This window comes from Balearica regulorum, chromosome 8, assembly GCF_011004875.1.
Source record: "Balearica regulorum gibbericeps isolate bBalReg1 chromosome 8, bBalReg1.pri, whole genome shotgun sequence".
Classification (NCBI taxonomy): Eukaryota; Metazoa; Chordata; class Aves; order Gruiformes; family Gruidae; genus Balearica; species Balearica regulorum.
The window spans coordinates 29,851,024-29,864,356 of NC_046191.1; the positions used below are offsets into that span (position 1 = coordinate 29,851,024).

General features: G+C 42.5%; 1 protein-coding gene across 1 annotated transcript in view; it reads right to left on the reverse strand.

Annotated features, from left to right (window-relative positions):
- Positions 1–13,333, reverse strand: part of XPR1 (xenotropic and polytropic retrovirus receptor 1) — a 110,651-nt gene that overhangs the window by 21,301 nt on the left and 76,017 nt on the right. Inside the window, exons 5-10 of the mRNA XM_075760368.1 lie at positions 10,124–10,273; positions 9,628–9,711; positions 9,039–9,120; positions 5,935–6,122; positions 5,523–5,702; positions 1,508–1,673 (exon numbers count right to left, since the gene is read on the reverse strand). Coding sequence (XP_075616483.1) covers positions 1,508–1,673; positions 5,523–5,702; positions 5,935–6,122; positions 9,039–9,120; positions 9,628–9,711; positions 10,124–10,273 — 850 coding nt within the window. The remainder of the gene's footprint in view (positions 1–1,507; positions 1,674–5,522; positions 5,703–5,934; positions 6,123–9,038; positions 9,121–9,627; positions 9,712–10,123; positions 10,274–13,333) is intronic.

The window sequence follows — 13,333 nt, forward strand, 5'->3', positions numbered from 1 at the left end:
CATCAATAACACATCCAGACAGATCGTCATCTAACTCCTTCACTGCTGCCAGTATAATTAACATGCAAGAAGACTAGGAATAATCTATTTTTAAATTTATTTTGTGCTGTTGGCAGTACTGTGAATAATCAAATTAAGGATGGAATTACAAAAGGCCGTCGACACTGATTTTTTGTGCATAAATGGGAGAGCATTTCCAAACTCTGCAGGACAGCTCAAAACAGCAACTCTGCCTAAGATGTCCTTGACCCATTTTTCTTGTATATTGTTATAGGGAAAAATATATTTCAGTATGTGTTTAGGGGTTTTTTGTTTGGGTTTTTTGTTTTGTTTTAAAGCAAAAACACTGGGGTGTGAGACAACTACACCAACACAACATTGTGTCACACCCCTGATGTTTGAAAGTTGTCTTTTTATTGAGGAAACAACCAGGAAAACCCCAGCTTTGCCTGGAACTCTCCAAGCATGCCATATTTTTATGCTGTCTCGCTCAGCACATCTAAAACAGACACCCCACTGACTAACAAACATTTGTTTCTTATTCAGACTCACAGAGACAAGTTATTAGCCGATATTTATCCCAAAGCACTGTGCTATCATTCCACTATTTCAATTGCAAGAGGACAAGTTGTTATCCACTCAGTTGCTTTATTTATTTTATTTTTAATAAATAAACATTTAATTACTTCCAACACTGTCTCAAAGGGAAGAGAAAGATCAGACAGATTGGAAGAACAAAGTGAACACTGATGCTTATTGAAGCATACTGCAAATTCTTTTAGCGAGTGTCAAAACCATCAGACAACACGATTTGCCAGCAGTCGCTGCTTCAAATGGAAAGACAACAGCCCGATCCGGGAGGAGACAGGTATTATTTTGCCACCGGGAAGGCCAAAGTCAAAATTCATATGCCAACTCTGCAGCAATTCTGGCTAGAAAAGAGAGGAGAGGCAGAGCACGCACAACCATCAACTCCAATTGAATAAGGGGTGGCACTAACAAGCTCTGAGGAAGTTTCTCCATCCTTTCTTGCTTCAGGGTACTGCGATGGAGCCTGTAGGCAGCAGGCAACAGCATGGAAAATTGTGGTTTACAAGCTCACGCAACTCATTTTCACGCTGAAGCGACAGGAAGAGGCGAAAAGCAAATACCTGGTTAAACCACTATGAAATAAAACAGCAATGCCAGGAAAATGGATTTCTCTTGCCAATCAAGAAGTGCTGTGTCTAAATTCTTTGATGAATATATAGATCAGGCCAAATGACTGGGGTAGGAAATGAACACAGATGTGAAATTCCATTTCTCTGGATGGAAGTAAGAAAGGGCAGAATTTCTGGAAGTAAGAAAGGGCAGAATCTCTCTAATACTGTGTTTACAAGAAACACCAATTATTTAATTTCCTATCTCATTGGCAGCCCTCTTCAAAACGTGTAGGTGCTTATAAAGTTGCCTTGCTCAGTGGTTTTCAGGTCATTTTGACCACGTTCGCATGGGTTGCCGGCGTTACCTGTATTTGCCAGAAGTCCAGCATTGTCCTCCCACTGAACCTCAAAGCTGTAGAAGCAGATCATGTATTCCAGATCCATGAGTATCACGACCAGGCTGTTGAGCTGATCAGCCAGCCAGAAATCTGCGAAGCCTACCTTGTGGAAGGGAGCAGTGAACACTCGGAACTGTCAGGGTAAAAAAAAGAAGAAAAAAAAAAAAAAGAGAATAATTCATGACATAGTGTTCAAAGACATCTAAAAGCAGTGGCAGGACATCACAGCATTGAACAAATATGGAAATAACAGAAATGCTTGAAGATTTATTGCTGACTTTTTGCTCCTGCTGACAAAAAAAAAAAGAGATAACTGTCTCCTCATTTTTTTAGTACAAATAACATTCCTGCTTTCCTCCTCCTGTATCCAACTACTCATGTCGTGGCCCCCTGCCCCACCTTTTTGGGTTTTTTTTTTTTACTGTCAGAGGATCCCAGCCTCCTCCAACCAAGCTCTTTCCCAGAAACTCCCAGTCTCCATGGAAGAGCTCCGCACAGCTCCGTTTCTGCCGTTGCTCCTCATTTTGATCAGCGCTTTCTTTCGGGCATTTGTGTCATTGTCTATTGACATCTTCCACACTCACCTTCTCCCTCACGCCCTTAACACCAGTTAGATCACAGACCCTCAGCATGGCCATTAGTCTGGCCCCGGCTCGGTTTACTTAACACATTACTTGTTCTTTGGTGTTAGAAGTTGTAAGAGTGACGATTGTGACTGCTGGATCTGCCCAAGCCTCGGGCAGGGAAAGAGTTAAAAAAAGGGCAGAGGAAATCCTATTGACTGTCAATTCGACTCCCCCTCAATCCTGGTCCACTTTCCCTCTAAGCCTTAACAGAAGTTTTGCTACTTTCAAACCAGACAGTTTTCATGGTCCATTACCTTTGATTACAACTCTCTCCCTCTCTCTGCCCAGTTAGCTATGGTTACTAACAGCCAATTTCTCAAAAAGACAGCACCAGCGCCATCCTGTAGTTCAGAGATTTATGAACCTTTAAATTAATGAAAGCGCAGGCTAACACTGATCTTTTATACTGCTCTCCTTATTAACCTAAAGGCTACACAGCTACGGAAACCCGGGAAAGGACCGACACATTCCCATCAGCCTGTCATGCCAATTTAAAGCTCTGGTCCTAAATTCCAAAGCCAAATAGGGGATTAAGACTTAGCGGCATAAAGCAGATATGGATCTTGACCCAGAAAGCACTCTGCTCACGCAGGACGTACCTACTACAAAGGCTCGGGCAGGGCCAGCCATTAGGGAGGTCTGTCCTCAAAGCAGTCCAGCTGCAGAACAGCTTCTGCGGAGGTCAGAGAAGCCAGCCTTCCTTTCCGAAAGGTCCTTCCTCCGTTCTACCAACACTCCCTGATGCTATCTTTACCTGTTTCATCACGAATCGTTTTATCTTTTTCCAGAAACAAAGATTAAGTAAAACAAATGAAATGCGAAAACAGCTTTACAGATAGATTTCCCTGAAAAAAGAAGAAATTAATAAAATCCATGTTGTTATTTAATTTAGGGAGAGACACTTAGGCACTGCCAGATGACAGCATCAAACTTTTAAGAGAGTAGAAGCCTTCCACGCAAAGGTCACGGCAGATGAGGAGTCAGCAGACATGTCCAGGCCCTAGCTAAGGCACTGGCATCTCAACTACCCTCTGCTCAACTACTACTACCAGCAGGTACCACCAGCAATTCCTCACTTCCCAGAGCTGAGAAGCGTCTGCAACATCCTCCAGTGAAGACGGACCGCAAGAATAAAGTCATAAAAACCCAAAAGCTGGAGTTGAACCTCAGATTCAAGTAATCGGTTGCAAAGATATATCAACAGCTCCACAACGCAAGCGCAGGCCTCCTGGTGCTGAGTACCGCAGTTAAGTGCTGAGACCGCAGATATTTGAGCTGGAGCTAAACGCTTCCTAGCTTTTCACCTCTCGCAGGCGGGCTCCCTGCAGTTGTTTCGCCATTTCAGTGCCGTGCAGAGAGCGTGGGCACGCAGACGCCGTGCCATCCCCTGCGCTCCGACCCGATTCCTCCCGGCAAGCCGCTCTCCTCAGCCTACACAAGTGCACTCGTGGGCTTCCCATCCGGCAGCAAAGGGGCAAAGAACACTCACCTAAGTACGCAGGCGTGAAAGAGCAGCCAGGCATGGGAATTAAGCTTACTACAGGCTAAATAACTTTTTTTTCCACTTGAAGGAAGATCAATTCAGGGGCAACTTGCAGTTCCTCAGTGATTATCAAGAGAGATCCCACTCATGAGTACCAAGCAGGAGTTGGTGATGATCACAAGTGGATGTAGTAAGCCTCCTAGATCCATCGGGAAATGCTAAAACACACTAAAGTTACGCTCCTGATTCGGTTCTAGAAAAATTGAAGGTGCCAGTAATGCTCGGCTACACCCGATATATCAGACTTAATTTTGGCTGGAAATGAAGCGTATCAAGTATGCGAAGAAAAAAGCTCACCAAACCAAAATTTGTGTGAACAGCACAGTTTTAAGAATTGTGCTGTTTAAACCTCCTTTCACCCAGATAGCTGCTGGCGACTGCGAGGAGAAATAAAATACACCCAGCCGGCTAATTACATGCAATAAAAATTAGAAAAGCCTAACAGCTACTCTTTATGTGGTTTGTCTGGCCTTTTTTTCTCCCCTTCCGCGTAACACAGTCAGACGTACTGTGTCATTTTCCACCATTAAGGTGATTTTGCATTTTGATGAAGCTTTTTTCCCCCCAGGAGATCTCGGGATGTATTGGCCTGTGCCTGCTCAAAGATACGTCCGTATCGCAGATACAGCGTAGTCTGGAGATAGCTGGGATAGATCAGGTACCGGAAACTAAAAGCTCTGTGAAGACTGAGCATCTTATCCTGTTAAGACAGGAAGATAAATCAGCACAGCTATTGCTCGCGTGGTTAGAGCACTTCCAGTGCTTCCCCTAGCACCAAGGGACAGCGGTAAGACTAATGAGGCTTGGGACTAAAGGTACATCTGTGAGAGATGGCTGAATGCTGGAAGGCAAAAATAGGAAGAAACTGAACTAGTAGTAAGCTAGAAAAATCAAATACCAGAGGTTAACTAGCTGTGTGTATACCTGCACACACACAGACGCGCTCGAAGCATGATTCTACGTTTCATCTTTGTCATGTTCCAGATAAAGTTAATTGTTTTAATTGGCGTTAAAATGATTCTATGAATAACATCAGCCAGCCAAACCCTCTTCTGCCTGATGCTCCCAGAGCAGTTCCAGCAAGAATAAGGTATTGAGGGAACCAACTTAAGTCAATTGAAAAGGGCACACAGGGTGGGGATGTGTGTGAAACAGGCATTTGGGAAGAAGCTTATGAGCCATCCAACAAGTCTGAAAACTGTTCTTTTGGAGATCCCACCTATAACTGAAACAGCTTGCATATTTACATTCAATTTACCAGATTTATCTTACCAGGAAAACAGGAGCTGGGTCTAAAATAAACAGTTTGTTTAAGACCACAAAAAGATTTGCTGGAAAAAAGAAAACCCAGCCATGAACATAATTTCATAAGCAGTAACCTTTGCAAAAGTTCCTTCTCCATCAGTGAACCCTCTCGATGTTGGCACTCCTCTGGTTTGGGCTGAGGAGCATCCATGCAGCCTTGCCTCAGAGCACTGTAACCCTAACCAAACTGCTTCCCTACATCAAGGGACAAACAAGGAACGATATCCAAGTGTTTCTATACGTACAAAAGTATTTATACAGCTGTCTATAGGAAGATTAACCAGTAGCTACCTGCAATACAAAGATAACGACAGACTGGTACAAACAGAAGTTGCTTCTATAAACCCATGCTCAACAACTGTTTGCAGTCAATACCTTACCAGGTCTGCTCTACGAATACACAGGGGTGTATGAATCCCTCTTGCGCCTACTTAACTGCTACCGCTCAGCTACAGCATTTATTTTAAAATTTATTTCTTTATTTATTTAAATCAGGTTTGAGACTTACCAATAGTTTGAGCAGCCAAAAACGGGACTTGTAATATAAGGTTTTGGTAGGGTTGATGAGAAAAAGCAACATGAAGCCGTACAAGATGAGTGGATTCACCTGCATAGGGATGTAGGTGAATTGACCATATATACACGCCAGCAGGCTCAGGCACCACAAAACCCCCAGGAAACCAGCAATCTACAGAAAGGTAGAAAAAACCACATGGATACCTTAATAAAATATAGCTCCAAAACCTACAATGAATTCTCATTATAAGAAAAGGGAGAGCAGTGCTCAATCCTGTAATCTAATCAGACTTCAGCAACTTCCTCCTCTAATTGTGTTAGAGCTCCTTGCCAGGAAACGGCGCAGGATTTATCCTCCTGATACGCCACACAGCCCAACCACTCCTACAATCTCTTCTCCTTACCTCAAAGAGATGTTGATGGGACAAGTTGCTGCGGGGATTGAGTTCAAAGATGAGGACGTGATTCACTCCAGCCTGTCTCCAGCCGTATGTGTTGATACCCAAGAGAAAGAGGAATTCTATCAGGAGAAAGCCACCTCGATAGATTCTCACTAGTGGCCACACATTTGGTCCATCTATAAAAGCCACACCTGGAAAAGACAAAAATGAAACGACCTTAGTGATAGCACAAGTCACGTTACGAAGCAAAGCTGCACTCCGCTGCTTCATGCCGGCTCTCTGGGATTTTTTTTGCCTAACCTGACTTTTTTTCAGGAGATTTAGGAGTGTTTTTGGGGAAAAAAAAAATCTCTCTCCAGCTGGTTTAGTCAGGTCAGTAGCAGCATCTTAAGTTCCCTGTCTCACACAACAGGCACGAGGGACAACACTAGCATAAATCGTGACTACATGCACTTAAATATTCTGGTTTAATGGAGATGAAATCCCAACAGATAGATACAAATACTTCAGCTCCCCGCAAAACCAAGCGGCACCATTTGCAGCATTTAAAACAATGCTAAACTGCGCCTAATCACTGAACTCAATACAACTGTAATGTAATACATATTCATAACTAGCAATATAATTTCCAGCCGCACCCAAACAGAAAACCCAACATAAGGCAGCAATGCTGGAAAGCCTGTTGCTGCCTTTGTTCGGTTTTCAGGGTTTTGGAAACAGATTTGCTTCATTTCAAACAATGAACAGCTTTATGCAGAAGCAGTTTTCTCTAACACACGTCCCTTTGCAAAATACCATCCCCTGGTTTGATGAGAAAAGCACAAATAAAATACAGTTGTTTGAATCCTCACTTTCAGTTGCTCACCCAATATGCTTTTTAAGAGGGGGAAAAAGAACAGGCAGTTTTCCAGAATCAATGCTGAGAATTTCTTCTCACAAACCCCAGATCACAGCTAATGCTATAGCTATACGTCTAAATTATAGCCCCGAGTTTTTCAAACTTTTATTCAAAGAAAGCATATCTCTAAGAAGTTTCATGAGTTCAGCATCATGTGAAGTTATGGAGGAAAATTGTGCAAGGAACAATGACTCAAGAACTGTTGCTTTGAATTTAAAACTTAAAGAGAATATGGGATTCAGGCAAAAGAGAGTCAAATTTCAGACAGAAATGACGGACACCCTGAAGAAGCTGAAAGAAATTAATCTTAAATATGGAATTGCAAAAGCACCCATTTCAAATTTTAATCTGAAATGCCTGCAGACAAAACCAAGGGAAGTGTTTCCAAACAGGACAGAGTAGCCCCAAAAATATCGAATAAGAAATGACCAGACTAGGACAGACATGCTGTGTGCTACTCAAGACAGAATACTCAGGCAAAGGTTTATCCCGAGGTGAAGGCAGTTGAATATCACAGTATAGCATATGACTTCCATAGCTAATGCCCATTAATCTTATTCCTGGACTCTCAGGGTGGTCGAGGACCATAACTGCAGTGTGGAACCCTTGCGTGAAATCTTACAGGTTTCTGCTTAATAAAACACGTGCCCGTTTCCATGAACGTTTAACCTCAGTAACAGACCAGCTTGGCACCTAGGAAAGCTGACAGAGAACCAGTGCGGCCTCCAAATTCATACTCCTTAGGGTGACACTCTCCTGGGACCCACCTGTAGCAGCCTTTAACGGACTCCAAGTTATCGTGAACTCATCTCTAAAAATGTTGTCGTTCTACTTTTAAAGTCAGGCGATACAGAAGCGGTTTACTACTGGAAGTCATGTTTTAAAGCTGTTGCACATATTCTGCATATACAATGCTAAAAACCTAGCTTAGTCAATCAAATCCTAAAAACAATTTGGCAGAAGTAGCAGAGAGGTTAGCAAAGTAACATCCAATCAAACCCAAACGCTTTGCAGTTAGAATACAGTTTTTGCCCAACACCTGAAGTAACGCACAGGTATCGGATCATGTCTGCTGATACAAACACACCTATTACTCGCGCTAGTTAGTAACATCTGCTTTAGAGATATAATCATTCTGATGAATTCATTCTCACAACCGTGCCACTTTTTCATTCTTAATACTGAGAGATAATGCAAACACAACTGGCTTCCATCGGATTTGCATCTCACACAGAGATCAAATGTGTAAGTTACAGGGGAAAAAAAAAAAAAAAAAGATACAAGGAATAAAGAACAGCTTCTACACATTAAATGGACCCTTCACACAGACAGGTCAACTTTCTGCCTCTACCGCAGCAAGACCAAAAGAGAAGCAGTGCAAACAGCTTCTCTGAGAAATTTTATCCCAAGAGATGATTGGATCCAATTACAGAAACATCTGATTAAAAATTCTTTTAAGTGAAAAACACAGACATGGGCTTTCCCTAACGCAAGAGCTCGTATGTTGATTTGTTAAGCCTTTTTCTTTGTACTCCTTAAGCAAGTTACAACCCTGCTGAAATCACACACACAATTAGTAAAGCCGCTTGTGATTAAGCGCTGTATCTGGATCTGCAGTACTAACATGGCTTTTACTCTAATCTGAGTCCAAACTCAGAAGGTACAAAGCAGAATAAAACCAAGGCCTGAGATACGCAATAATTTATTGCGGCTTTTCAACAACCTTGCCAAAATCTGCCAACAAGAAAAATTCAATTAATTCTGTTAATAGGCACCAGGCATTGAAATCCTACAAATTTCTACGTGAAAATGTCCTGAGCGGCATGGTATCTGCTCTCATTCTCTGTAGGGAGCCAGTACCACACAAAAGTTTTAGGAGCACCTCTCTCAAGGCAGGCGAGGGCCGTGCGTTCACAGAACAGTAACAGAAATCTGTCTTTATACATGATGTTGCACCAGAATGTCCCTCCAAGAGTAAGGAGGAAACCAGGAGAACAAACCATAATATGTTCAAAGTCTGTGTATATAACATGAGAAAACCCGCAGCCTGTTACTGAGCAGAACTAATAACTCACGGCAGCGTGACCTGACTCAGACGGATTTAACCCAGAACATCCCGACCGACCCAATTCCGATCCAGGCCCTCGCCAAACGACGAGAACGTATCCAAACCGAGGCATGGCAGCCGGGTCTGGCCGAGGATACCCACCTGAAAGTATGACAGTGACGTTCAGTGCAATGAACAACCCACAGAACAATCCAACCCTGAATGTAGTCCAGGCTGGTACAGGCTGTGAACAAAGCAACGATGGCATTAAGGTGGGGTAAACAGGTTGTCAGCAAAGTCAGATTAATCTGGAGAGTAAACTTAAAATCAAGGGTGCAATGTTCTCATCTCTGATTGCACTCTTGCTCTTCAAGGGAGGCTTTTTAAACTGAAAATGCCGCATAATGTTCTTGCCTATGTTGTTGCTGTGTTGAAAGAGAGCCTGGGCATCTCAACGCCCTTTGAAAAATATTCCAGACCACACAAACACTAAGCATATGTTATTATTAGCACAAATTTCCTTTTACAATTTATCTCATCCCTTCATTACCTTGTCTGCATGCATTAGGAATAGTAAGCAAGCTATTTCCAAGTCTTCCGGAACTAAAGCAGATTATGTGACCATGTCCCCCTCACAATTTGCGGAGCATGCTCACATCAATTATTTTCACTACTTTGTTCAAATGTTGAATCTCATTTGGCACCTTGAGAAGCTGGAGAAGCAGCTTCACTACATAACTCAATCTCTCACCTGAGCTGCTCCTAAGGGTGGAACACGCAAACGTTTCATAGCCTTCTGTCTGTCTCCATCTTCTAACTCATTGGTCACCACTTCCTAAGGAGATAAAGATATACATCACAGAGGTTCATTCAAATGATAAGCACATGGTAAGGCATTAAAAGAAAAAAGCAGATGATTTCCAAGTTACATTTGAGCCCTGGCCCAATATTCTCCTAATACGCGGTAACAAAGATACGAAAAGCTCACCGCACTGCATCACGTTATTACACAATACAAGCTAAACCTGCGTGAGCTTCTCAGAGTGAAAAGTTACCAGCTGAAAAGAACATACCCAAATTTATATATGCAGTGCCAGAAATCCGTGGCATGTCAAAAATCAATTAATAATTGTCTTGGTGGTGAATACAAGCTATACAAAGAGCAAAACATTATAGGAATCAGTAGCGAACAAGAAAACATTGTTTTCTAGTTAAAAGAGGAGCAGTGGCCAGAGTAGCATCTTTACCTCTGTTTCGGAGATAAGCTGGTTGATCTTCTTGCAGGTGTAGAAGGGTGCCACCTCCACCTCGGCCACCCGCCATTCTGCCCCCCGCGTCGTCTCCAGGTTCTTGTCATGCTTCTTTAAGATCTTGCGGAAGCCGGTGAAGTTCAGGTTCTGCAGACGAAGGAAAACAGTTACCGGTGTTTAACCTCACTCAGCCCCCAAGAAAGTCGAATGGTTGTATTTCTAGTGCTAGCAAAAAAGAGTGGTTAATAAGAAGAATCAAAACTATTGCATCTATTGCCAGGGAGGTTTTGAGTTATTACTTTATTAGAAGTAATACTTCTCCCTTGGGAATAACAGAAAAAACGTGGGACTCAAGGGCATAAAGAGAGGTAACTTATTTGCAGGAAACTACCTAAACCTCATAATCCCTGAAAAGCCAAATCACCGCCACTTTCCTCCTCGATACAGGAAGCGATGACATTCCTGATGAACCCTCACCAAAGACAAATAACCTCTGGACATATTCAAAACTTGTACGGCCTGAAGTTATTTCAAGACACGCTCCCTTCTGTCTGGGTACACCTTACTGTGTACGTCCCAGGTACCGCAACACAGCAACTGGTCTCTGGATTAGCGGTAGCTGTAACGAGCTCTTAAACATACAGAGCTGCAGAAAGACTGTGGTTTGTCCCAACTCCCACAGTCATTACCGCTACCGACTTCTACCTTCTTTAAACTTTACATTGGTTTCAAATTAAGTTCTCCAGACAAAAGCGTTATAGAAGGGAAATCCTTGTATGAAAGTTTTAAATGCCGCAGATTAAACCCAGACAAGTGCATCCCCATAAGAGCATCCTCTTCCACGGAGTACATTGTACCATGACTGCAAAACTAGTTTGGGCTTGCAGATGTGGGAGATGTAACTCTAGTCTGTCGAGATGAGCACACGGCGCTGCATGAAAACAAGAAATAATGGCTGATTTCCAAGTTCTGTGCGAGCCCTGACCCAACGCTCCTCTAACGCACAGTAACTAAGATAAGCAAAGCTCACCACGCTGCATCACGCGCGCAACTGCTTGACGAGATGCATTTGAAATCCTGCATTTCATTACGCAGAAAACGCCGCTCGAAAGACTCAACGATTCATTCGAGCAACAGCAGGAAGGCAGACAGACTGTGGCAAGATTCACTTCTAAAAAAGCTTAGAAAGTAGCTTGGAAAGAAAAACAGAGTAAACAGCAAAATCCAATGCCCTGGGGAGAGGCACCAACTACTCACTGAAATTATTTTCAATCTAATTATGCTTAGAGTGATTTAATATCAGACCCCTACCATACAGGTGGGGAAATGAGGCTAGGGAGACAGGAGCAGGAAGCCAATGCATTAACGATCTGCATTATTGCAGAGAAGAGACTTTAATTACTTTCTATTAGAAAAGCCAGCATTCCACCCCAGGGAGAGCAGATCGCTATTTCATACATTTGAAATGAAAAAAAGATGCAGCGAAATGATCATTTTGGTCAGAGACTTTTCTGTAGCCTGAAGTAACATCACTTTATCTGCCACGTGTGCAATCACAGCCTAACTCTGGTGTGGAGGGCAGTCGTGGTTACACCAGACACCCCAAAACCTCTCCGGCGGTGTTTCACCCTCTGGCCACTAACATCCTGCAAGCGCAAAGCGCATGGTAAAACCACTGTGGGTTACGGTGGTACTTCTGAAACGGCGGAACAAAACAATCAAACATCGTCTACGCAGTCAGCCGTTTCGCTAGTCTTGCGATTTGCGATGCTTTTATTTGGCAAGGAGCTTTCTCCAGGCCTCCATTATTTGCCCCATCAGTGTACTGTATTATATATAGTACATGTAAGTATATACTTCATTTATCAAGATTTGTTTGTTCTAAGTGTACTATATACTTAATTTGTCAAGATTTGTTTGTTTCTAATTGAAATAAATAGATTTATTTATATATGTACACACTCTAGAGTTATATATCACCGTTAACAACAAATTAATTTTATCAGAAGTTTAATCACTGGTAAGTTAAACAAGTTACAGTCGCCCAGGAGACAAGTTACAGTTTCACTTGATGTTTGGTTTGCGCACCTTAGCAAAGAACACATGCAACTTTTGCTCTTGCTTCAGTCCTAACAGGCTGAGGAATTCGCTTCACGTGGATTTCCCTTTCTTCGTAACCCAACTCAAGACTCCAGCATTGCACCAAAGCCGTAGTTTGATATTTCTAATGCCACTGGTGACTTCACGTTATCTCCTACACGAAGGCCTTGGCTAGATCATCTTCGAACCAGGTTACTGTTTTCCCTCTCAAACGGCAAGAACTTGAATATTCCTAGTTCTTACATCCTAAGCTCAGACGTGAATAACAGTAGTATTCTGGGATTTGGTTTTATGTTTGTTCTAGTACTTGTACTCCTTGTCCTCCCCTTCAAAACCAGTTTGAACTAATTTTTGGAAACTGCAAAAGCTATCAAGTCCAGATGGGTTTTATATCAATATTTAGTATACTTACAATGGACCTGGACTCGTGGTAGCAAAAAGCAAAAATATAAGGGTGCAAGATGCCTTTCTTCACTGATGCAGCATAGGAAGATTTTTCAAAGCAATGACCTATGTCATCCTCTAAATTCTTCATCGAGCCTCAGAAGGGATTTTTGTAACCAAGAGTAAAAGCTTTCTTTTCTTAAAAAGAGTGAAGAAACGACAGTGGGTAATCCTGCTTCGCTCCATACTTGAAAAGTAAAGGATACTCCACCTTTCCCAGGATTTTGAACTAGAAGCTATCTCTAGTAGTTAAAAGGCTTTATTGAGAAACCCAGAAATAGTTTCTGCAACATAAAACCTGTGTTCAGGACTCCCAGAGAGGTGTCTGTTCAACCAGTGAAAATAAGTAGTTATAACATTCGTAAGAGGCGATCTGAACACATCCCCGAGAGCTTCCCTTGACGGCAGTCTGGGGCTGGTTCTAATACAAGTTGGACCAAGATTTTCCAACCCGGAAACCCAGTATTAAAGCAAGGAAATTCCACTTGAGGCATCTGGAGCGAGTAAGTGTTGGCAGCGTATGCGCTCAAGGACAGAACATTGTTTTTGGAGAGGTACAATCACTCAGAATTTTGGAAGAATTACGTTTTGTCCATAGAGCAGAGTGGTATTCAATTCACTCTTATGGTGAATTTTGTTTAGTAAACGTCAGTAAAGATCTAA